Source organism: Lissotriton helveticus, chromosome 11, assembly GCF_964261635.1.
Source record: "Lissotriton helveticus chromosome 11, aLisHel1.1, whole genome shotgun sequence".
NCBI lineage: Eukaryota > Metazoa > Chordata > Amphibia > Caudata > Salamandridae > Lissotriton > Lissotriton helveticus.
Genome location: NC_136072.1, coordinates 327,931,597 through 327,958,337, shown reverse-complemented (window position 1 = coordinate 327,958,337; position 26,741 = coordinate 327,931,597). Strand labels below are relative to the sequence as shown.

The following is a 26,741-nucleotide window of genomic DNA, read 5'->3' as shown; positions in this document are numbered from 1 at the left end:
TAGAGGTAGACAGAAATGAAAGGGACCTGATAATCATATGGGGGGGGGATTTTAATTGTTCATTATGTACTAAAAGGAATCAGGGCCTATGTGGCCTTATGACTGAGAGAGATATGTACTTGACACACTTTGATCATACCTTGATGGGGGACTTACTAAATGAATTATTATTCATGTTTGACTTGGGGTTTGCCAACGAATCTGCCCCAGAACCTACACCCTTTGTTCCGACTTTTGTTGGTAGAGGCTCATCGACAACTATTGATTTTATTATCACTTCCAGTAATCTCAACCATAGACTCCTGGGGGTTACGAATATCCAATTACCCATAAGTGACCACCTCCCACAATCTCTTAAGGTAGCAGATTTGTTCCCAGACCCATCGACGGCCGCGCCTCTAGTAGAGACAGCGGTTGATGTTGTCCTTGGGAGACAAAATGGGTACACACTTAAATGGAGTAAAGTAATCCCCACAACCTTTTTTGAGAAACTGTGGGAGGCGTGCTCAAATAGTTTTAGGATTTGCCTAAGTGATAACTCTACTAAAGATCAAATCATTGAGCACTTTGGAACAATAGCTGCAAATATAAAAAGCAGCCTAAGGGTGGAGGTAAAACGCAGAGGCAGGGGGCCAAAGAGCTGGTTTAATACTGTATGTACAAGGGCTTTGAAAAATTTAAAACAGGCAGTACATAGATGCCCTAAGGATAAAAATGAAATAAGACAATGTAGGAATACATATACTCAGGCCCTGAAAGCAAGGAAAACCGCATTAAATAAGGAGGCTTTAGATTCCCTCTGTGAGGCCTCGCAATCCAAAGATTCCGCTGCATTTTGGAAAGCAGTTAATACTCCTTTCCCTTATGAAACCCATACGGCGCGAATCGAGATTGCAATAGATGAAGATAAATGGGTAGACCATTTTTCAAATCTTTATAAGGCTCAGGAAGACATCCATGTTGGGGGTACTAACTCTAGCCTGGACGTACAACAGAGTTACAACTTGGTTACGACAATTGAGGAAGTGCTCTTAGCCCTGGGATCAACTAAATGCGGTAAGGCTGCCGGACCTGATGGGATTCCGGCAGATTTATTTAAAGCTAATATTGAAATTTGGGGGCCAATGTTAGTACAACTTTTTAATGCAGCTCTCTCATCGGGCCTGAAAGAATCTTGGTTCACCTCAGTTATTGTCCCGATCTACAAGAAGGGGGATAGGAATAGCTGTGCCTGTTACAGACCAATCTCCCTTCTTGATTCCTCAGTAAAAATTTTAGGACGTGTTGTGTTGGCAAGACTCCAAAGCTGGGCAGAGGATAATGATATTATTAGTGATTTGCAATTTGGTTTCCAAAAAGGGATTGGTACAATTGAGCAAGGGTTAAACCTTATGCTCTTGCAGCATAAATATATAAGGATAAAATCCGAGCGCTTGTATTTTACTTTTGTCGATCTCTCTTCAGCGTTCGATTGTGTTTCACACTCTAAATTGTGGGATATAATGAAAGGTCTGGGAGTGGATAATAACATCATCTGTTTTTTGAGGGAACTCTACAGTGGAGCTACAGCCTCTGTTCGTTACGGCAGGAGGGGAGAATGCTCCAGACAATTTGGCATAGGTCGCGGAGTGCGGCAAGGTTGCGTATTGGCCCCTTTTCTATTTCTTCTCTATATCAATGGGCTCGAGCGTCACCTGCTGCATGAGTGTAGGGATATGCCCAGGGTGGGGAGGAGGGAAATCCCTGCGCTCATGTATGCGGATGACGCAGTACTCATGGCACGCACTCCTCGTGCTCTACAAAAACTAGTGGTTAGCTTTGAGAAATTTATGTTGAACCTAGATCTACTAGTTAACTGTAGTAAGACTTTCTCAATGAATTGCGGCCTAAAACCAGGCAAATCAATGAAGCGTATTGTTTTAAATAATGTCCCGCTGGATAACACCCCAACCTTTTCTTATTTGGGCATTTTATTCCATGAGTCAGGCTCCTGGACAAGCGCTATTAAGGCTAGAACTCTTTTATTTATGAAAACGATCATGGCTTTACAGAATTTTGTTAGGAAATTGGGCAGGAAGCCGATAAAAGAAATGTTAACCATCTACAAAGCTACATGCTTGTCTGTGGCTATGTATGGCTCTGGTCTGTGGGGATATGCAAATGTTGATCAAATCCAGCTGGTAGAGAACAAATTTCTGAGGGGAGTTCTAGCAGTCCCACAGTGTGCAGCCACATTCAATTGTCACGCTGAACTTGGTCAACCTTACATAACGGACATTATCAGAATTCAACCTATCCTATTGTGGCATAGGGTATGGACTACTAATGAGTGCGTTATGAATCGGGTTCTGCTATGTGACACCCTCAGCTTGGACCATGCGGACAGAATGGAATGGTTGAGTTACGTAAATCATTTCTTGACCGAGATTGGACTACACTCATATTTTTCGGACCCAACCTCAATGGATAATATTCCTAGGAAGCTATTAAAAACTATCTGCCTGGACCACCTGATGAGTAAGAGGAAGAGAGTGGAAATTCTGAAATCGACAGTACACTCTCACCTTCCTACCCTCTGTGATACTAATACTGTACAGCCATATTTATCCCTGCCCATGACTAACTATGATCGCTTTCTTTTAACTCGTTTTAGATTTTGTATATTTTTTAGACTAGTGTCTTTTCCATGCATGAACTCATGGACTCATATTCTGCCCACTTGTTTGTGTGATGGTACATCACAACAATCTGATATTCATATCCTTTTTTTCTGCAAATTTTATACTGCTATACGTAGGAAAATTATTGTCCCTTTTTTAAAAAATATGAATTTAACCAGATGTCGCCCAGCTTTTTTAGAAGTACAGAAAATGGACACGATTTTAACTGTTACTGTGATTTTAAGTTATTTAAAAAGTGTTTTTAAATTCAGAAAACAAATTCAAATTGAAACATCATAGATTCCCTATTGATCTACCTCACTGTATTATTAATTATGAGAAGAATTTATTGTAATTATTGTACCTTGTTTTATGTTTGCTACTTTTATGGTTAATTGTTTTTTTAACCGAATAAAGTTTATTGAACTGAACTGACTCATCTTATTTTCGTAAGTCTCTGGTGTAGGCCACTCTTTCACCATGGCCTCACTACTTACACCACCTGCTTTCCATGGGCTTGTCTCTCGCCCCCATTGAAGTGTACTGCTTACCTCTTGGGTCCAGTGTTGGCACCTTCTGCTCCCTCACTAATACAAGAGAACAGGAGCACTCCCTTTTGCTACTTTGAACTGAAAAATAATAAACTATTCAGTGTAGTGTGCTACAGAGGCTGACCTGCTGTCTATACATGTCTTTCTGAACACCACCTTCCTTCAAGTACAACTAGTTGGCCTGTGTGCACTGTGTCTGTGTTGCTTATGCCTCAAGTTTCAAATTTCCGCTTCCTCACCTTCCTCCTTTTGTCCACAGATACCTCTTGGCCTGCACTTTTGGCCGGAAGCTGCCTCAGCCTTAGCTCAATTCCCACATCCTCCTATCATTGGTCTCATGGAAGCAGCCACCGTCCCCTCACTTATTGCAAATCACTTTCTGTTCCCATAGACAAGTCTTTCTCTTTACAATAGGTTTCGCCATGATGGCAGTCACCATGCCCGGTGTTTCTTCTCACTCTATTTCTACCATCAGCAAGGTTATAGTCCCATGTGATCCTTATTCCTCTCACTCCCACAAAGTATGTGCCAGTACTGGAGAAGTGTGGCTCAATGGTTAGAGAGGCAGACCCTGATGCAGAGGTCGGCCTGGGATCAGGGTTCAATTCCCGTCGCTGCAGGGTCTTGGGTCAATGTCCGTGGACTCGATAATTCTCGCCTAGGTGCCTAAGCTAACCATGGGTCCCACTCTGCAACTCTGGGCAATAGCTTGCTTAATCTCCACAACGGCCCTATCAGCGCCGGGGATGCCTGGCTTCACCTTGGGGGTGCCCAGAAGGGACCATCTCACAGGGAAAGCCAGGACGGGTTCCCCAGCAGTATACAGCGCCAGGACACTCCGAGATGGAGTAACAGTGCGCTTTACAAGTATACATTTACATTTACTCCCAGTGCATCTATGTAGTCAAGCTGCAATGAAAGCTGATTAAGATGAAAATGGAGCACAAGTCGCCCTTTTCACATCTGCTCATTATCCAGTTTGACCACTCATTCCGTTTCATATTACTTAAGCTAGGTAGTGTGGAAACCATCTTGATGGATGGTATGTTGCTAAAAAGTGTGCTATCAAAAAGCAAATAGGATCTGTTTTGGCCTCCAAGAGCTCATTCAGTGAGAGAAAAGGAAGCCACCATAGCAGTGTTTAGTAATGTTCCTTAGGAAGGGGATACTTTTGCATCCATTCAAAAAGTTATGTATCAATGAAGGATCCCTTTCTGGATTTGGAAAAGTTACTTGGCTGTAACAATAGTTCTCTGTCAATGGTATCTTCCTGAGTTTCATAACGGACCCTCCCATCTTGCCATGGGTGTCTTCATTAAATTCATAAACAGTGAATGGAGCCTCAGGAATAAAAGCAGGGTTGAGAATCACAATCAAAACGAATAGAGCGTAACTTCACTTTTCTTCATGCTGGAATAGTTAGTCATTTGGCAGCTTGAGGGGACAGGGCAGTGTGTCCTTCAGAAATGTATCTGTTTAATCACACTCCAATTCTTCCTCCTCTATGGAATCTCTGACAAGGGTTATGGATCTGTGGATAATCCCATGCTAGAGAAAGGAGTGTAATTGGAACAATAGTTCTCTATCTTGAGTATCCTCCTCCCAGGTTTCTTAACTGACCATCCAATTCTGGCATAGATGCCATTAAATGCATAAATACTGGATGGAGGTGCAGGAATGGAAACAAGATTGGGAATGTCGGATAATTAATTAGAAGCCAGTCAAAACGAACTGTGACTTTGCTTCTTGCTAGAATGCTGGGAGTCCTTGGCTGCTTAAGAAGACAGTGTGGTTTTACCTCTCAATGAGGCTGCATTTACATGGGGGCAATTTTCTATAATGTTTCTATTAAATAAGTGAAAAATGAAAAAAAAGTTTAGGCAGCAAGAATGCTTTATGTGCTAACTCCATTTTAGATTTTCTAGTGGAATTTCTATTTTTTTATTGCATATATTTAGATGAAAAGGCAAAAGAAAAAGTTTACTTTATATAGACATTGTCTAATTGACTTATTTAGAGAGATTTTTCTCTTTCTTAAAAGTGTGCCAGGATTTCACACATGGATTGAAAATGTGTTTATAAATTTGCTGAAGATAGACTTGATAAAGAACTAGTGTTAAATATAGAGTTTTGCTTCCTTTCTTCAAGGGTAATTCTGGGACAGGACATCAATCTAAATGTACATAGCAACTACGATGTGTTCAATCCTGTTGAAGGGTCACTTTTAAGACCTACTGTGCAGCTTTTTCTTGCATACTTTTTGCCCCCACACCCTTTGCCACTCCATAGTCACGAATACCAGTAGGAGCTTGTCTTCCTGTAAGTCTCACCCTGACAAGCCCAATACAGAGCCTTGCTTGCTTTTCCTTTTTCTTTGGAAAAGAGGTGGGTAGAGTGGGTAATTTGGGAGTGGGGTGGAAATTCAAAACACACAGGATCTCATTGTGTTGGCAGAGAAACATGGAGAGTCTAACCCTGTTGACCCACTATCTGTTTAGATTGGCGATGGAGGAAGGACCAGAAGCAGAAGGACTCCTATTTCAGCATTTTGAACGCCTTCATTGACAAGAAAGACAGCTACTACTCTATCCACCAAATAGGTAGGTGTGGCATCTGCCTGATGATGGTGAGGGATGTGAATTAACAACCATCTAAAATGTAAACTGTGTAAAAGTCTAAATATGCCATGAATGAACATCCATACTTTTTAATGTCTTATCATTTTTGGTGAATTAAAAATACTTAAGACTTGCTTGTATTTCATAATTTACACATTTTAAAATTGTAAGTGGTGCAGTGCATTGTTACACATATTTCCGAGCAAGTTGTCTAATAACCATGTCACTACAATGCATCCAGAAAGCAAAGCAAATACAAACCTTTTGCCACAAACTCGTCCATACACTCTGTGGTGTCAATGTATGTAATATGCTCACTTCAATATACCTATTATCCCATCTTATAATTCGTACCTCTCTTACCTACTGTCCTTTCTGTTTTGTCCCATTAAGAGTGTGCCATCTTCTGTTAGAATGCAAGGATGGAGTGTGAGCTTTAGAAGTGGGGAGAGGATTCAGCTCTGGGAAGCTACTCCCTCTCTGATGAAGCCGAAAGCCTTAATACAATTCTCCTCTTTTCCTTATGTTTGGAGATGAATGAGTGGTTGACAATTCTTGAGTGCACCGGCGGATACACCTTGAAGGGCACATTGGACTGGAAAGCTGTACTTGATCGTCCCTGCAGATCTGTGCACAGCTGTCTCTTTTTGAATTGTTTGTTGTAATTACTGGAGTGACTGCATATGGACCGAGAGGATATATATGGTGGAGGAAAATATTTTTTGAAACAAGCCTCACGATGCCTGACATAGCCATCCTGCGATTCCTCTTGATCTGATATCAGCCTAGGAGGTCTGGCATGGACGTGGTTAGCAATGTCACATGCATGCCGCTTTATGTTAAGCATGGCATGGAGGCCATTTTGTGTGCTGTGTTCAGAGTGGCACACTAAAGGAGCTGCTTTGCATTGAAGTAACTACGCAGGAACCAGTAAATCTTAAAAATTGTTGAAACATTCCCTGGTGCTGTGCACTACTAACAGTGCCGATATCAGCAAACACCAGCTTCGCAGTAATTAGTCGTGCAGCACAAAATATTCAGTCAACACACATTTTGTTGGAAAACAGTTTGCTGCAGGTTTATTTCCATACAAGTTGTATGCCACCGTGGTGGGATAACTTATGGGCGATCCAAGGGCAGGCACCGGTGACTAACCTAAGCTGCCCTGCCCGCCTAATGAGCCAAACTGCACCATGGCCAACCCAGTCTGTGCTACCATTTATGTGGGGATTATCCCCCTCAAATACCATGGACCTCAAGTCCATAACTTTACTCACACCTTTTTAGGGGCGCAGCGTTGCATGGCAAGCCCCCGTTGCTCAGGCTTACAACCGCCCAAAGGGTTCGTGGGAGCCCACGTTTTCATCCAGGGTCCTGCTGTAAAGACTCCTGAGATTTGGCATAAGGCACCCCTATTATGCTCCTGAAAGGGTACCTCTGTGTACCAATCAGCCTCCGGAACGCCCTGGAACGTGTGCCCACCTGGCCACAGCGATGTTGCTCTGTTGTCTACATTAAGGAACCAGACAGGCCAGCTATTTTATTAAAGATGTTGCCATAGGAGACCGGAATCACAAAATGTGCATGCTTGCAACACACATCTAGATAGGCATGCCGACAAACTAACCACCTCCAGAACCAGAGAGTCATGCACCCACTCCTTGGCCTGATTACTAAACCAGGTTAAGTTTATGGTGTTGCATGGTATCGAAAATCCCATCTCTCGGCGCATGCCTGCAACAAATTCCAATGCATCACCCAAGTCAGTTAAAACAAAACGCGCAGTAGCATGCAAAGCTAAGCCCGCAAATAAACCAACTGCCCATGGGAGCAGACCAAGCATCCTTTGCTCCACGAGCCATCCGAACTGTCAATGATACATATAGACTTTTAGGCAACTCACCCCACCCAGCTTAAACAAAGTTGACATGAACAAATTTCAAGCCGAAAAATAATTGTCAGGGGCATAACTGAATTTAGCAAATCATCCCTTCTAACTGAAACAAAGTATTGATTAAAACAAGCATGTTCATCTATTGTGCAAATCGTCCCATTTGACTGGCACAAACTCCAGAAGTACAGAACCAGGGCTTGGGAACTGCACTGAGAGAAGCAGGGTACACTGGCACAGCAGCGCATCCATATACCCTTAATGGCCAATCCCCAATCCAAACCACACAAACCCTAGCCAGCATGAACTTTGTTCATTCACTTGCCCACTGTATGAGAAACTCTTCTCCGAGTGTGTGGCAAAGCGCAGAGCGAACCCGCTTGACCGGCCCATGCCTCACTTGCACACCATTAAAAGACATCCACCCGAAGTACCCCAATGCCACAGAGGAACCATCCTCAAAGTAGCATATCCACTCCAAGCTAGTGGAAATACTTATATGAAAGGATCAATATTGGCGAATAAATAGCATTAAACAGCCACGGACTGCCACGTAAGTAACCGTGCCTTACCACTTTGTGGCACCATCACAGTATAACTCAGTTCAAAGTGACCAGTATCCACCCTTATTTCGAACCACCAGACTGTTATATCCTAAGTATTACATTTATATGTAATCAGCCTGGGTCCTTCTAGCTGCTGAGGCAGAGTGAGAGATGGTAATGGAAAGTTGGTGCGACTGTGATGAATGGAATGCCTGGGTGCCTGTGTGGATGTGTGGTGACAGTTGGAGATGGGTTGAGCAGCTAGGCAGGCTACTCCTGGTGGGGCTGGTGTAGGAGATGTAGGAGCCGGTACATGGCTAGTACCTGACCAGAGCTGGCTGAACTATGATTGATACTACCCTGATGTGGAACCAATAAAGAAGACTTGAAATATACTACATGGTTTCCAGTGTCTCTATGTGCAGGGTACAACACAGACTGTTCAGCCCCTCCCCAGGCAATGCATCCAGTACACCATCAATCTGAAGTGCAATTGTAACAAACCCTATACGCACAACGAAATGCAGATCAATCCTCTGCCCCGGACACATCGCCAGAAAATCAAACCTCGCTGAATCAAAGTTAGCTCCTAGGGCGGGATGGAGGCAAAAACGTGAGGGAATCCACCTGGCCATCTGCACGTCTCCGCACCCTTGCACACTACCCTCAGCTGAGGATGAGATCAGATATACGCTGGGTCATGCATCGCCCACACCATTTGCTCATCAGATTCCCCATAGCGACTGGCACGGGTATAGCTCCATTACTTGACAACTAAGGCTGAGGGTCCACGAGGGCCTCCCAAAACCGATGTTCTTCTACTGGGATGGTCGAACTGCGCAACGGGGCGCAACTACTGAGGGTATCCATGTCATAGCGGAATCCCCAATGTATTTTATGTTGCAAGGCGCACCTCCCTGTTTCCACCAACATAGGCGACTGCAAATCCCAATGAACCCGTTGCTGAGGCGCGAGGCTGCCCTCCAAAGCCACGTGATGCGATGACCAGGCGCCCGCTCCTCAAATGCACAACCCTGCCCTGGAGCTACAACTCCTAGGCTGTGCCGCTCTCACTGTCCCCCCTCCATACAAAGCCAGACCAGGCGTGCCCCAAAACGCCTGGGGCAGGACCAGTAGGCGCAAATGGCGTTGCCGGCTCACTACACACCAAAAGTGTGTAGTGAGTCCGCAGTGCAAACCAACGAGCCATCCCACAGAACCACACTCTGGGACAGCCTTTCTCAAAGTGAAGTACAGCGCCGCTGTGAAAGTTAAGTCAGACTATAGAGCACTTATTCACAATTCAAAAGCTTCGAACGCGAACTCCAGACCCAGAGAACATGACACAGTCAACGTGCGTCCAGCGAGGGGGGGTTCGGGGGGCTGCACTAATCCCCCCGCCCCATTGTCGATACAGGTCAAACCTCGACTGCCCGATCGTCCTTCCGTAACTGCATCCCTTATGAGCTAGGGACAGACCCATGCCGTCTGGCATCTAACAAACCCATCGGGACCCAGGCACAGCCGGGTCGCGGGCCTTAAACATACACTGCTCTTTTGCCCCCTGCTCCCACCCGCACCCTGAAAAACAGTATAATAACCCAGCGGCCACAGCTACCAGCTCGACCCCAACTCGGTGGGATGACCCAAATCGGGACCCGGGACGGCCGAGCCCCTGGACCTGGCCACAACCAGGAGGGGCTGATCAGGGTTGGATTGGGATCAAAAATAGGCCCGGGCACACCAAAGAAGTGGCCCACATTTGCATATTGCCTTTCCACAAAACACTGCTTCAGCGAAGTTTTATGAAAAGAAAGGGGGTGGGGGGGCATGTTTTATTAACTTCGCCTAGGTTAAAAAAAAAGCACAGATTAGTTCACACTGCTGAGCCACACATGAATGCAAGTGAGACCACTTCTGCTCAGGCCCCCTGCTCCAGCTCAATCAGCATTCATTAATGGGCCGGCCCAGCGAGAGAAAGGGAGTAATACCTCTGCCCATCTGCCTCTAGAAAGGCCACTCAGGCACCCACTGGGCCTCTGGCGGCATCCTAACATCACAGACAGCCCCTCGGCTGCCCAAAAAAGCAGCCCACAGCTAGAACTCGGCTACCAGCCCTTCGGCCATTTCCTAAATGCCCGCGTTACCAATCCGACCTTGGGACTGATAATGGCCCTACACTCACTGCAACATAAAAGACCCACGCCGTATCAGCAGACCCAGGGATGCGACAAACCTGACAGCGTGTCCAGCGGAAAACAAAGTGGATAGCAATGTCACATGCCTGCCGCTTTATGTTAAGCATAGCATTGAGGCCATTTTGTTGTTGCTTTGTGTGCTGTGTTCCGAGTGACATTAAGGACGTTGCTTAAAAACACGTTAGCTAAAAATCTGTGCTGAGGATAGTGTATGTCCAACTTGTATTTTGCTGTTTCTGCCATTGCATCCAGATATATGATACAACAAGTAACATCATACCTACAAGAAGTCAGGACTATTGGCTTTGTCAATGGTTGTTAGTTGCATAAGATAAATAAGCAGCAACTATTGCTTGTGTATAATATTGAAAAAGCTTCCACTTAAAGCCCTGGTGATACCACGACAATGTTCCTGCTCCTGAGTTTCAAAAAGAGAAGTGAAATTCATAGAGAAAATGCCTCTCTGTAAAGGATTTCTCTTCCCCTTCAACGCTCACCTGGCAAAACGTCATGCCGTAACTTCTCAAATAGTGAGAAGTAAGCAGTGTGAGCACGCGCACCTCAATGTGCCTTCTGTCACTGCAGTCCAGAACAAAACGGACCTCCTGTGCCAGGGCACAAAACAGAGGCCGATCGAGACCTGTTTCGAGTCCTCCTTTAATAAACTGCCGGCGCTCAGCACCGGTGAGACCCGGACGACATAAAGGCCTGATGGGAGGGATGCATTTGAAACATACCTGGAGCTGTTGGTAGTGAGGTATTTGTGCTAAAACGTAAATTGCTGGTACTTAAGCACAGTTTGAGTGTGCAGAGCGGAAATGTTTACCTGGCAGGAATACTTTCAGTGATGACATGGAGCTGAAAGATGATGAGTGTGAGAACGCCGCCAGGGCTTTAGAGCAGAATTACAAAGGTGATGTGGCAGTTGAACGTCACAAATTGTTGTTCAGGGAGCAATTTCTGGGGGAAGCATTGAACCAAATGTGAAAGTGTTGCACAGTTTAGCTAGAAAACTGAGAGACCAACTGATGCATAGGATTAGCAAACCGGAGGAGTTACTAAGCAGAAAAGATAATTCGCTGAATAAAGAAGTGCAAATAGTTAAAAGAATGTAACACATCTCGATGTGCAGGTTTCTAAACAAGAAGGAGAAAAACAGTAACATGAACGAATGAGGGGTGGGGTATGTAATTTCGGTAACATGAGGCAAATGGAGCAATGATGAGCGTGGTACTGAGAAAAAAAGAAGTGGGATAGTGAAGGGAATGATAGGTTAAAATGCTTCTGTTATGGGAGTGTGAAGTGTATAACTATAGTAACCAGCTGTAAATGAAATGCTGAAACTGTGGGAGAAGCAATATTGTTTACCATGTTTCATCTGTGGAATGCCTATCAAAAGATAAAGTGGCTCTCAGTCCAAGCACCTGGCATCTTTTATTACACCACACAGCGCTTACAGGTTCAGCAGTATGCCGTTCAAAATGGCGTTTGAGGCAGCTGTAGTGGAGTGGAGCAAGATCAGGAGGAGCATGATGGGTTGCTAAACAATGTTTTAGTAATTCTGAATAAAGCTGGCCTGACAGTGAGCATTGGCATCGGCTAATTAGAGTCTCTACCAGATAAGGTGTTACCGAAGATAAGTAACTTGTTCATCTGGTAGAGACTTTTAGCCACAGATTCCTTACCTTAGAATAGATACCCAAGCAATACCTCCCTGGAGGTGGGGCTGCGAGATGGATCAGATTAGAAAATCCTGTTAGACCGAAAGGGCAAAATATCCATCTCACCGGACGGAACGTCCAGGCAGTGGTGTTTCATAAACATGTGCAGGGAAGCACACATTGCTGCCTCACAGATATTGAGCAAATGTACTCCACGAGCGAATGCAGTGGTCGCAGCCTTGGCTCGGTTAGAATGAGCTTCTAAACCTTCAGGAGGTTGCTTTTTGGCCAATGCGTAGCAGATTTTTATGCAGAGCACTATCTTTTGTGAGATGGTTTATTTCTACACTGCCTTTCCTATTTTGGCTCCTACGTACCCCATAAAGAGTTGATCATCCATCCAGAACTGTGGTGTGCGGTCAAGTTAGAACAACAATGCTCTTGATCGGTCCGGCCAATGGAGTCTCTTTTCTTTTTTAGGGGGCTGAGGCGGAAAGTAAAAGGTAGGCAAAGCAATGTACTGGCCTACATGAAAAGTAGTTACCACCTTTGGTAGAAAGGATGCTCTACTACGAAGGACCTGTTTGTCTGGAGGCTGTGATAACAGTACCTGTAGCTCACTGACCCTCTAGGCAGATGTGATTGCCACTAGGAAGAACCTTTTATGGTAAGGAGCCTGAGATAACAGTTGTGTAGCGCCTCAAAGGGAGCACACATCAAAAATGTGAGAACTAAGTTGAGGCCCCACAACAGCATAATGAAAGGAGCTATGAAAACATGCATTGAAGATCTTTGAGAAATCTATTTACAATAGGTGATTTGAAAAGGAATGGCTGATCCGGCATCCACAAAAAAAGCCATTATGGCAGACAAATAACCTTTCAATGTATCCAAAGCAGAGCCAAGGTGGACATGAGTATGACTAAATAAAAGAACCTGGGAAAGGGGTGCAGATAGAGAGTCAACTTGTTTACCTATACACCATGCCGCAAACTTGCTCCAACGGCAGGCGTATACCGTCTTGGTGGAGGGATGGCCTGATGGCCAAGATAACATTGCAGACTTTGGGCAGAAGGTTGAAAGCTGTCAACTGTCGCTGCTTAATCTCCATGTAAAAAGGTGAAGCGTTTTCAGTTTTGGCTACATACCCCTGCCCTTTGCTGCGACAGAAGATGCTCCCTAAGAGGCAGCCTGATCGGAGGACCTGTGCTCCTTCTCAATAGCATGGGATACCAGACTCTCCATGCCCAATTCAGAGCCAGAGGAATGAATTTGGCCTGGTTGTTTCTGATCCTCTTGAGAACTCTGAGCAGGAGTGGTATTGGCGGAAAGACGTACATGAGGCCTGAGCTCCACTTGAGACGAGAAGCATCGCCAAGCAACAGCCACCTTGGAAACTCCAGCGTGTAAAACTGCTGCCATTGCATGTTCTCGTTTGAGGCGAACAGATCCAATCAAGGCTCTCCCCATTCTTGGAAGAGACCTTGGGACACCTCCGGATGGAGACGTCATTCTTGGTCCTCTAGGCATCAATGACTGAGTTTGTCCGCTTTGCATTCTGAGAGCCCACCAGGTGTTGACCCACCAGGGATATGCCCTGATGTTCCAGGCATGTTGAGATGAGCAGTGCTTCTTGACAAAGGGTCTGCAACCTCACCCGCCCTTTTAGGTGCAATACCACATGGAGATGAATAAATGCTTGTACCCGCCTTTCCTTGATTGAAAGAAGAATGGCTTCATTGCCAGCCATATCACTTGGAGCTCCAACAGGTTGATATGGAGTCCTGATTCCACCAGAGATCAGAGTCCTCTGATCTCCACCTCTCCCAGATAGCCACCTCAGCCCAGAAGTGATGTATCTGTCACCACAGTCAGCACAGGTTGGAGAAGGGAGAGGGGTCTAGCTCTAACATAATTTTGGTTCGTTAGCCACCTCTGCAGGTCTTTTGCAGTTCCCCTCGAGATCTGGACCATGTCGGAGATATTTCCCTGATGCTGCGCCCATTGGAACTACAGGTCCCACTGCAGAGCCCTCTTTGCTTACGGACATTTGTCACAAAAATTATAAAAGAGGCCATGTGGCCCAATTTTCACCGAAATCTAGGATAGAGGACAAACATCAGTATCACAGCATGAATATTCTGGACTCGCTCACCGGGTCTATAGGCCAGAAACTGCACCCTGTCCAGAACAGCTCAGATGAAAGGGTTTAACAGACAACAACGGTTCCTGTGGACAATCATTGCACAAGGGGAGGCAGACCGGTGCAGTTCTCTCCAAGAGGCGAGCGTGATTAATTACTGCAGCTGACCTTGGCAGCCCCTTTCATTCCATTATCCTCTCCACACCGGGTAACCAAAAGATGGATTTTTGTCATTTTCTTTTGAAGGTAATTGAGAGTTCAGCCCTTTACCACGAAATACCTGACAACAGCTTATCTCCCTTTTTAAATTATTAAGGCTTTCAACCTTGACCCTTCCTGACAGTCAGTACCCTCCCCACTATAGATGCCCGGCTGGGCCCTTTGTGAATACTCTTCTTCCTTTTCACCTCCACACGGTGTACACCACATTATCTGACAGTCATCCCCAGGTGCCCCTTCATTGTTAGGTCCTGATGGGACCCCACATTGTTAAGTGGGTCGAAACGTCATCGACTAAGTAAAGCAAACCATTTGTCAGCCACTATTACTGTGTTAGTAGGCTGCGAGCACGTATTATATATTGATGTAATGGTCGCTTTTGTACAGTTTTGATGAAACCTTGTTTTTATGTCACAAAGAGTCACAAACTTGAAATAGAGGTTTCAGAATCACTTGAGACACCATGCACTGGATTTCAAATAATGTGATTACATTATATAAAACAACTTATTTTCATACAACGTTCGTGTTATATGCCGTTTCTCTTTCAGACATCTCTTTGCCTTCGATTATTGTGATTGAGCTATTATATATTAAAAGACACACAGAGGGTTGAGTCAAAAGGCCCGCACCCATCACTGCAAATGAGTGGCTAGTTTGGTGATGGTGCTTGAAAACCAGAAAGTGCACCCCTCTACACTTCCTATTGGGAAGAATCCCCCAAAAAATAGAAGCAAATGGAATCAGCACACATCAAGTTAAAGAATCCTTCTTAATGCAAATGAAATCAAATTGTCCATGACCACTTGAAGAAGAATGTCAGGTCCAGATTTTTCTATATAATCAGAATTATTTTCTTTATTGAAAAATGGATGCAAGCATTAAAATCCAATATTCACAAAATCCATTATGCCAATGCGTTTCGTCTCCGAAGAGTCTTCTTCAGGGCTAAAGGAAAACATATAAATATAATTTAAAACACAGCAAATTACCATGTAAATGCATCACAGGCATTATATAGTATTTCCAGTCATATGACAATATATATTCGTGAGCTGGCCAAAGCAAATTATCATTCCATTACACAACTGATTGTACTGAGCATATAACGATTATAACAAGAGAATTGTGTAGATTGTATTCAAACAGTTCAGGAAGACAAAGAAAAAACAACATTTAATGTGTAATGCTTATATCTATGTATTTACTCAATTCTACAAGACCGGAAAAATAAACAGTAATTGCATTGGTTACCCTTATGTGTATGCATGAGCCAAATCTAGATAGACAATAGACATAACTCTTAATAACATACTAATTTGATGAGTGCCAATTCATTAGCAACATAACTATTGCAACAAATATATAGTGGATCTAAACATCCAGAGTATGTACACGTAGGAACACCAATGTAGAATAAGTCCAAAACATGGAGGCATATTATTCTGAGCAAATTACTTATTTCAGATTTGGCAACAAAATACATCTCCAACACCATTGTAGAATATGTGCGCACCATGGAGGTGTATTGTTGTGAGCAATTTACCTATTACAGATATCGCAACACATTCAATCTCCAACATACCTCTAGATAATATCGAAGTATTGTATCGAAAAATCCAATAGTAAAACGATTGGTAAAAACAAATAAGGTTGTTTGCGTTACGCAGTGTTAATCTATAGCGAAGAAAAAGACATAATAACAAAAAGCGTGTTTTAAAAGCATCCCTTATTTGAAGCTTAAGACCAATCCAATGTTTACTGTTTAGATGATACAATGAAGACAAGCCATTTTTTGTGAAAAACAAGCAAATCTCAAGGGCGGATACTTATATTAGTAGAATATTCACAATCTACACTATCGTTATATTCCTAAGCGCTCAGATCCAATGAGCACCGTTTGTTAGGAAGTAGAAAATACAGTAGTGGTTGCATTAGAAACAACAACATCGATAAACAGAAAGGCAAATATTATATTGCGTCGATAAAATGTATAATAATAAAATGTGTGTATCAGTCATATATATTTGAAGACGCAACAGAATAAATAACGTGCGCAGTATAAGTTCTATGACACAAATTGCAAAGCGAGGGTGCCATCTTTGAATTGTAATTTAGACAGACAAAAGTATAGATTAATGTTAGCAAGCGTCAAGGCCATTCCAGTATGAGTAAGAAAGGTGTAACTGTTAATAAACTCGGCATTTGTGTAAAAAAAAACTGCGCAAGAGGCAATGATAAGCAGTGCAGTATTAAAATGGGCATATCTATTCCCGCACTCAGCTTTTTTTAAATCAGCGTGCACGACCTAGTTGTTAAACACTCAATATGGTACGGGAGCGCCATCCTTGAATAGTACCATTGGCACAGAGAATCATCTGACTATATTTTTACTACAACATAAATTGTGTGAAAAGTATCAAGGAATAAGCAAGAAAGTACCTCACACCGGTGATGATTAAGTTAACATCATCTGCAAATAAAATGAAGAAAGGAAAAAAGAAAAATATTATTTAAATTACTTTGGTCTAATAAAGTTAACATTAAATGACCAGAAATGTGATCAGAAATTTCAGCAGCACATACCCGAAAACGGCAGTGTGGCTATTATATATTAAGTATCATTTGTTGATTGTTTACAGGAACCGTTGTTGTCTGTTAAACTGTAAAGTACCCTGGTTCCGTGTGAGTAGGGTGTCCCTTGTATTTGCATACATGTCCGATGAAAGGGAGCGTCTAAGTAGGAGTCAGGTATGACTTCGGCAAGCTGATAGTGAACCCTAGTGAGTGTAGAAGGTTCGCCATAGTCTAGATGTGAGGATCTAGGACCCTAGTGTAATTTCTCCCGATTCATGCCCATATATAGGTATAATTCACCCACCCAGGCATAAAGAATCATTGCCTTATTTAGTTATAGCCTGTGCAACCCTAATATGGCATGGCTACTTCCACTAAACTCTGAGAATCCACATTGATTTCGTGGTAAAACCAACCTTCAGCAGTCTGGAACTTCCCCCTGCTTGAATACTAATGTATCCAAGAAATCCGGGAGTTTTCAAGGAACTGAGGCACTAGTGACGATATTATGTCCAATCTTACGTCAGACTTGGCACCTTCGGGGGTATAAATATGCCTACATTTGCTCAGTCAAACACACAGTGGTTCAGGAGCAGATCGACTAACTACTTGCCCGACGCCCTGCTGCCGCAAGTGCTGAAGGAAGCCGACCCTCCAACTGACGCACTGAGAGACTCTGTCATTTTTCCTGCCGAGAAATCCAGCTCCGGTGTTTCCAGGCTGCCCTTGCGGGTTGCTGGGAGATCGAGTCCCGAGAGAGAGATACCGGCCCTCTATCATCCTAAAACCAAGGTATGGAGCTGATTAGATCCCTACAGGGGCGTAACAATAGCCCCTGCAGACCCAGCGGTGCGGGGGGCCCCCGAGCTTCAGGGGGCCACTCAAGCACTGTGCACGGCATGGGAGACTGGTAATAAGGGTCATTCCTATAATAATTATGTGGGAGTCAGCAGAAAAAGTGAAATACCGGAAAGTTGCTCATCACAGAAAATAGTTCGAGTTTTGGGGGGAGGGGCAGCTACGTACTGACGGCACTTTGGTGTCTTGTTATGTATCCTGCGTGAAAGGCCTAGCAAGTGCAAGACTTAAGAGGATGAGATGAGACTTGGGGAGAGGATGTGGCCTTATGGCCAGAGATACTGACTTAGGAGCTGGGGAACCAGTTTTGAGCCTCGGCGTCGGTTCAGCACCCTGTGATTCTGGGCAAATCTCTTAATCTCCTCGGGCCTACCAACAAATGAAGGAGTCTTTGTGTAATGTAACAGTGCTCGTGTAAAGCATTCCAATACCTTCAGGTCGAGTTCAAGCTATATAAATCTGAAGAAGAAAAAAAAAAGACTTTGCTGCTGAATGGGGAACTCGTAGACCGTCAAAGATTTGCAGTGTCACACCCCCCTTCATTCCCTTGCTCCCGATGATCGAACAGTGGGAGTGCGCCTTTAGAATATTAAGTCACTTTTAAGAGTTGTTGAAGCCTGCCCTTTTGATCCCAGGCCCTGGATAACTTACTGAGTGGGAACTCACCAGCAGTGCATAACTGGCACTGCGGCAGCTTGGACTCCAGGAGAGGTGTAAATGTCCATGTGAAGTCAGGTGAGAAATTCCTTTATCACTATGTGAAGTCGCCCCTCATTGCCCACAATTTGAAACCGAATAGGAGGCCTAATGTTACCTGCTGTTGACAAAAGCCTAATTTTTTTTTAAACTTTACAATCATGTATTAAGGTTTGAAATTAGATTTTCAAGAGACAGCTACCTATCTCCATGGCCGATGTTAAAACACAGAAATGTAAAGTGATCTCATGACACCTACAATACCTTATTTATAGCAGGCTGCTCGGCCGTTAGCATTCTGCATATCTGGACTTAGTATTTAATTTTTTTGAGTCACAGAATAAAATATGCTTCAAGTTTGGAGGGAAGTGCTGAATATAGATTTTTATTTTTTACAATTTACTGCTGGCTGGCAACTTTACATTTAATAGGTCTCCTCACAAAACTGCCCCCGTCCATGATTATAGTTCTGACACATACTAGACCCTGTTCCTACTCTGAGGTAACAGCAAGCTACGCAGATTACCTTGATGCCACCTGCTATGCTGACTAAGATTCGTAGAGGAGTCCCAACAACAACCAATATCAGGAGTGACCAAATAATAGAAGATTTGTGACACAAGAGATGGTCACGGCTGAGGTGTGTGTCCATGTGTAGCTGTCTGTAGCTACCTATATATGTAAAAGAAAGAGAACTCCTTTCCCACACCATCCTGACTTCTCTTTCCTTTTTTAGTGACTCCTTTACCTCCTCAAGGTTTTCACTCTCAATCGTTCTCCTCCACTTCATGTGTAACTTACAGTCACTCCCACATTCCTGTGAAGGCCCACACTGCATGCCTGTAGCCTTCGGTCCCTAAAATATAATAAAAGAAGTACTGGATAGTAAGGGAGCTCCCAGATGTTGGGAGTCTATATGTGAGCGGGTTTTTTTTTCTGAAATCAGTGGGTGCTACAGGCCAAAACTTAGATGAATTGCTTGAGCTTTGCCTGGGCCTTAGTACCACTTGTTTCAACTTGGCTTTTTGATGTACATTACACGAGCTATGCCAGTGTTTCAGTGCTTGAGCAGCATTGACACTGATACAGAACATGGCAGCAGTGCATTTATAGAATGATGTGTGAAGTTGAGCATGGCAGCAGTGTATTCACAGACTAGTTTACAGTGTGTGCATTTGTAGAGTTTTGTGTAGTGTGTGAAGCACAATTGTTTAAAGAGCAGTGTGTGATTGCAGTTATCACAAGAAGCTAGGCCCTAGGGCTTGAAATCTTGTCTACTCTCCGTGCCCTCATCCAATTTGGTGGTCTTCTCCGCTCCCAATCCATTTTTGCAATCCATGCATTTTCTGATCAAATACCTGACATGCCTAAAAACAAACCCTATCGCCGTTGCCTTCAGAGATGTCACAGGTGTCGAGACACATACTTTTCATATATTCAGCATGTTCCCTCACCATGGACATGTTCTTTAATACTTGAAAGTGCATCTCCCTGATCCATCTGTCTTCACATTCTTCAACTGACTGATTCACTAGATATGCTCACTTGCCTTGCAACCATCCCCTCCCTACAGATATGTTCCCTGAGAGCTGGCATTCTCTCTATTCCTACCTTTTCTCACTTTCTGCGGACATTCTCCGTGATATTTCACCCATGATACTGGATCTCTTCTGCACTAGAACACCCTCATTCTGATATGACATTATCACTCCCCTTGAACTTGCACTTTTCCTTTCTCTCTTTGAAATAGTACGTCTTTTTTCTTGATGGGTACTCTCTCTATGCCCCTGTGCCAGAGCCATTGTGCCCCCTGCACTTCAGTCACCTAAAACTTTGGGATGTTTCCCTTCAATTTGAGACAGATATTCCTTTTGCCAGAATCCCGCCAAATGTGGTCTCTGAAGTCTCCTGCTGCCTTTCAGAAGCTGCTTCTCTCCATAGACAGATGTTCTATTCTCTGTGCGTATGTCCTTGTGCATGTATGTCTCTCTTGTCAGGTTAGAAGTCATTTGTGCGAAGTGTTTCATTGTTTTTTCTGTTTCTCCTAAATCTTGGAAGACTTCCTAATGAATAGGTATAACATTCAAGAGATGAAGTGTTGGAAACTGAGTTTCTGGTTGGCTAAGGTATGCACCTAAGTCAGGCGGAACCCACCACTCTAGTCAGGATAAGGGAGTTACACACCCAAGATAACCCCTGCTGACCCCCTGGGTAGCTTGGCAGAGCAGTCAGGCTTATCCCAGAGACAATGTGCAAAGCGTTTTTGCGCAACACACACACACACACACACACACTCCAGTGACACACATACACACACAACACAGTACTATATAACAACATCACCTATATTGTATATAAACACATTACAACACAATCACATAAATCTCAATCAGTTTGCCAACTAGGCAATTGTCATAAGCATAACCGTTACAAAATTGATTATTTCATAAAATTACTTTCACTACACATTATAGGAAGGGCCTGCAAACAGTACACTTGTTCTATGGTCTTCAGAAGGGGTAAAGAAATACCTCTTATTACCATCTACAATGACCACGTGTAGTGAAGGAACAACACCAGGTTTACCACGTTGTTGTTAGCACTATGGTGCCAATGATCTTTGAGCACACCGTTCGGGTGCGAGGTTGCTGTTTCTGGTAATCAAGCCGCCTGCCTGAACACCAAAGCAAAATGCAGACAAATAAAGAAAATGCCCCCAACGGATTTGCACAGAGGTGGAATGCGTTGTTACTGTAGCGGTGCTCGGCATGTTGGCCCTGTGCGACTGGTGCAGCAAGAGCGGGGCTCATGCTCCGGTCACCCACAGATCATTCTGATCCGTCTCGCCCCGGGGGCTCCTCTCAGCGGTGCTGGCTGGCTTGGCGGCTGCTTGATGATGCCGCATCTTTTTCGGCCTCCAGGGTGTTGCTGGGAAATGCAGGGAACTCCTGTCGGACGCCCGGTTGCCTGGCAAGGCTAAGGACTCATTCGCGTTGGCTTCCTTGATCAGCAGCCACGTTTGCACTTCCAGATCTTCTCTGACCATGGCCTCTTCACACAGCGGGTGGAGGCCCAGCCCAGAACTTTAGGAAAGATAAACGCTCAATCGGCTTCCAAGGAGCGAAGCACAGGGAGGTTTTCCACGAAGGGAAACGCAAGACAAACTCCCCAAATGAGTAAAGCACAGAGTAGCTCTCAGTAAAGCACAAGGGAATTTCCAGCAAACCTCAAGGAAATTCCCCTTAAAGCACAGAGAAGACTTTAATGTCCCTAAGTCTTCCAAAACAGGAGGCAAGCATACACAAACCCTTGGCGATTCTTCACAAGTAGGATACCACAGTAGAGCAAAAACAGTCAGACCTTTTCCTCTGCCACAGACAGAAACCGCAACTGAAGGCCAACCCACTACTCACACAGAAACAGTAGCGCTCCTCACACAGCTCTTCTTCTTGGCAGGGTCCTCTTGTTTCTAGAAGTGATCTAAAGTCGTGGTGTTTAAGGTCCAATACTTATACCCCAGTTTCTTATTGGTCTCTTTGTGGCAATGGTCTCTGAGCCCAGTCCAAACCAGTCCTGGTTCCTTGGTCTTCAGGTACTAGTGAACCCCCGCCCCCCTCAATCATTGCGAGAAATTTTATCTATTTCACATTCTTATGGCTCAAACTGAAAAAATGTTAGTAAGATAAATTCCAGGAGCCCGGCATTCGCCTGCGCAGTGCATCGAACGAAACACCGTTTTGACTTGGTCCGTAGTTCAAGCGGAGCTCAGAGGTGTGCCCCGAGCGCCCGTACCGATTCAGTTGAAGACTAAGAGAGCAACAACAGAAGGGTCCCCATATCACGCAGACACTGCAGCGCTGTGTATGGTTGAATGAGATTGTTCAGCGTCGAGGCTGGAAACACAGGCTTGATTTATACAAGCCTTTGGGTCCTGATGAGAACTCCACAACAAGTAGGAGTTTGAAACGCGTAGACCATTTTTTCAGTTTGAGCCATAAGAATGTGAGATCGATAAAAATTTCTCGCAACGATAAAAAATATACAAATTGGTTTTCAATCAGTTACTATGGCTTTGTAAATCTTGATGAGATGTTATCAGAAATGAATTGTAAACAAATATCCGGTGCTGTATATGAAAGAGAGTGGTGTACGAATGTTTGACAAGGATGAATGATAGCGCGTATGGAATGTTCTAAACTATGCAAGTGAGTTTTACTAAATGTATGATTTTTTTGTTGTTGTTAATTTATGATGTAAAAATGTTAATTTGGTGAAATTCAACAAAAGTAATTGTTTTTGATATATGATATCAAATAAAAGGAGTAACTCAGACTAAATGATAAGTCTTGAACCCATGTTGTGCTAAATTCAAATATGGTGATGTAGTATAGATTTCGAGAGAATAGTATTGGCAGTTGTTCAGTTTAAAATTGGTCAGTGGCTTGGCCTTACTGTTGGGAGCCCAAACCCAGTGGTGGTATTTTTTTATAGCAAGACAAACGGCAGAACATAGAACAGCACAAATAAACCCAAGAAAGCTAAAAACAGCAACCTGAGCCATGAATTAAATGTAAATGAAAACGCCAATGTGCCAGCATTTATCCAGAAAGAAAAACAGCCACTGTGTGCAGCTGCACCTGTTGAGCAAAAAAATGCCCATGTAATCAGGAGGCCTGGCTGTAAAGGAGCCGCATACCCACATCCACAGCGGCAACCGCCTTCCCACGGGGAGTAGAACAGGCGAAAGGAAGCTCAGCTCCGGAGCCCAGAAACACAGGCCAGTGCTTGCTGTGCAGGGCGGCCAGGTCCGTTTAACACAGACTGCTTAAAGCTAGTATCACGGTAGGCAGAAACATGTTAAAACATTCAAATAAAAAACATGATCATCTTACCTGGCCACGCTAGGCAACATTTCTGCAGCGCAGAAAGAAAAGAACAGGATGTCCTAGTGACATCCTTCCCCCTTTATGCATGCTGGATAGGCAGCGCCATATTGGGGGGAAGTATTTTTACCTCCGCTAGGTAATAGTTTCTGTGGAGCAGCTGAACTGCTCACGCGTGAGGAATGGGACAGGAAGATGGACAAGGAGGTAAGGCAAGTACATTGGAAGCATAGGAGGTGGTAATCTTAGTGGCGATAGACCTCATCAAAATCCTTCAGTCAGTCAGATGCAGGAGTCAAGCCGAACCTATGCATATGAATGGCATGATGAGAATAAAGAGACAGATGATGCAGATATGAAGTATCCAGAAGGATAAGATGCCCAGTTACAAGGAACCGGTTGGGAGGAACAGATGTGCCTTCAGTTTCCAGCGTAATTGTGATGGGATTCAGGTGGGCGGAGTTGCAGCTGCATAGTGGTCTGGGCGAGAAGAGTAGACAACCTTTTGATAGTAATCATTGACACAGGAAGGATGTGTGAATGATCTATCCTTGAGTTGTGGAAGTCTAAAAGGGAAGATACCAGGCTGAAAAGAATCTTTAGACTGTTTAGAGGGCATCTCGTAAGTAGTGTCCACTTCCCTTAGAGGTTGAGCAGAGGGCGGGCTATCTTGTTGTCCACATTATACTTTCTTATTGTGCCCCCCCCCCGCTCCCACCTCCCTACCCACGTAGGGTCAGGAGCCGAAAAGAAGAGTTTTGTTAGTTTAATTCTATTGTTCTAGTGTGCACCATACGCCAAGTTATATACAAAAGTTACACCTGCTGGGTGGAGCTATGGGTCGGGGATCCTAACAGAGAAATAAGTCTATTCTTAAATACCACAGTTGGCTAATTTATGTTTGTTTGTGCAGCTCAGATGGGAGTTGGCGAGGGAAAATCCATCGGCCAGTGGTATGGACCAAACACAGTGGCACAAGTGCTCAAGTAAGTTTTTACTTATCCTCTGCTTCTTCATTCTAGCTGAAGACATAACGTCTAGATAAATATGTACACAACATGTGAGAACTTATGTGTTACCTTCACTAGGGTCTTAGGACTTCATAGCCATTTGCCCTAAAAACAGAGAAACACCTCACAGCACCCTTCCCTGAGCGCAAAGCATATGAGCTCCACACAGCGTCCTGTCATGAGAACAGCTCTTGTGAGCAAATCACTGCTCACTTCCCTAGAATAATAGCATTCAGAGTACCTGACTGCATCATGCCTTGGTAAGAAATCACATGGACATTTTACATTAGGTTTTCACCCACATAAAGTATATGAAATCGACAGCACACACTGCCTTGGGATCAGAAGTTCTCTTATATATGTTCTTGTGATCTTCCCTGCAGGCACATCCGTGCAAGACTAGCACCTAAAAACCTGCTGACACACTTACAAGTGAAGTAATACACATACATATCATGGAGGCAGATTACCTTACAGGGATTTATTATTGGGACAGAACAGGTGGATACATCCAACCAAGGCGTCTGAATGCATCACAGTGGCCCGCAAATCGAGACAAGGCAGTTAACATAATCCAACGCTTAAAACTGAGCATCCCTAAGTATCCCTCACATGAGGACTGAACGATCCATAGCATTCCACACATGGAAACAGAACACTATTTATCACTGATATCCGGCTCAGGAGAAAGGGCACACAGTGTTTCTCAGCAGGTATGAGTGCCATTGCAAATTGGACGACAGAGAATGGTCTTCAGTTAAATGGCAACAAAACTGAAATAAGGAAGTTTATCAAGGCGTAACAGTTCTGGTCACCTGATTGGTGGCCTTTTGAACTAGGCCAAGCTACTACTCCGAAATTGGTTGCAAAAAAAGTGGGTGTTTGTCTTGACCAAGCACTTAAAGAGCAGGTTGCTGACACCATCGGCTCCTGCTTTCATATGTAGCGCCTATTATATAGAGTCTTTCCCTTCTTGGTGCTTGCAGTGAGGATAACATTAGTCCAAGCTATGGTCATCAATCGTTTGGACTGTTGTAATGCTTTATTGGCCTCAACAAATGAAACAGTTCTCCAGCCAGGATGGCATCCGCCCCTCTTTTGACTGTACTTCACTGGCTGTCGATTCGTAAAAGAATCATTTTCAAGATTTGTTGTCTGACTCATAAGTCCTTACATGGAAAAGGCCCGAGTGATCTGTCCCTCAAGCTTGTCCATTATTGTCCAAGCAGATCCTTAAGATCCAGCGACAAAGCCTTGCTCTCAGTGCCACGGATTAACAAGTCTCATTCAGGAGGTAGATCTTTCTCCTATCTTGACCCTCGGCTTTGGAATAAGCTCCTACTAAATATATGTCAATGCATGGACCATCGTAGATTTAGAAAACTTCTTAAAAATTCACTATTTCTGGCTTCATTTAGTTTACCTACTGGTTTATGAGCTGCTATGTGCTGAGATACCCCGTCTCTTGTGATTTGTGCGCATTACAGATTATATTAACATAACATAACTGTGCTAACATGTGTGTGGTGACCCAGCACCGACAGTAACATGCAAATATACATGGTCAGCTTACATCAGAATAGCCTGGTGTGAACAAGCCCATTGTATACCATACACCTTAACTGCATAGTACCCTATAACACTAGCTGCGATCAAAAACATTGACTAATGGAGGACTGAACTTCCTCCCCCTCTCTCTTATAATGTTTCTTTTGATTCTTTCCCTGCCTCTATAATGGCAGCCTCTCTCTCACCTCACAATCTCTTTCTTGATTTCTCTTCTCCTAGGAAATTGGCAGTTTTTGATTCCTGGAGCCAGCTGGCGGTCCACATTGCCATGGACAACACTGTGGTAATAGAAGATATAAGTAAGTAGAGTTCTTAGAAGTATCCATGATTGTTGTACAACTTGGTAGACTTTATAATAAATCTTACTTGTAAATGGAAGTTTTTTTTCATAATTATTACTTTCATTTGACGTGTGTGTGTTTCTGTGTTACTTACCGGTGGTCGCCACTAGTTGATTATAGTTAGGACCTAGTATCCATATGAAAAGGATTTTTTGACATGCTTATAACTTTGGTGCCGTTTGACGAATCTTCATGAAATTTTCCCAAAAAGTGTTCCACTTTGTCTAGTTCTGCATGGAAAGTTTCGTAGTGATTCGTCAGTCGGGGATCAAAAAATTCCCATAGGGATTTTAAACACGACTACAGTCCGAACTGCTGGAT

The 26,741-nt window shown here is 43.9% G+C and overlaps 1 protein-coding gene across 2 annotated transcripts in view; it reads left to right on the top strand.

Moving 5' to 3' along the window:
* ATG4B (autophagy related 4B cysteine peptidase) overlaps positions 1-26,741 on the top strand; it is a 432,299-nt gene that overhangs the window by 142,882 nt on the left and 262,676 nt on the right. For both annotated transcript variants that reach the window (XM_078665678.1, XM_078665677.1), the window contains 3 exons: positions 5,710-5,811; positions 24,414-24,486; positions 26,299-26,378. In XM_078665678.1, the coding sequence (XP_078521804.1) occupies positions 5,710-5,811; positions 24,414-24,486; positions 26,299-26,378 (255 nt within the window). The remainder of the gene's footprint in view (positions 1-5,709; positions 5,812-24,413; positions 24,487-26,298; positions 26,379-26,741) is intronic.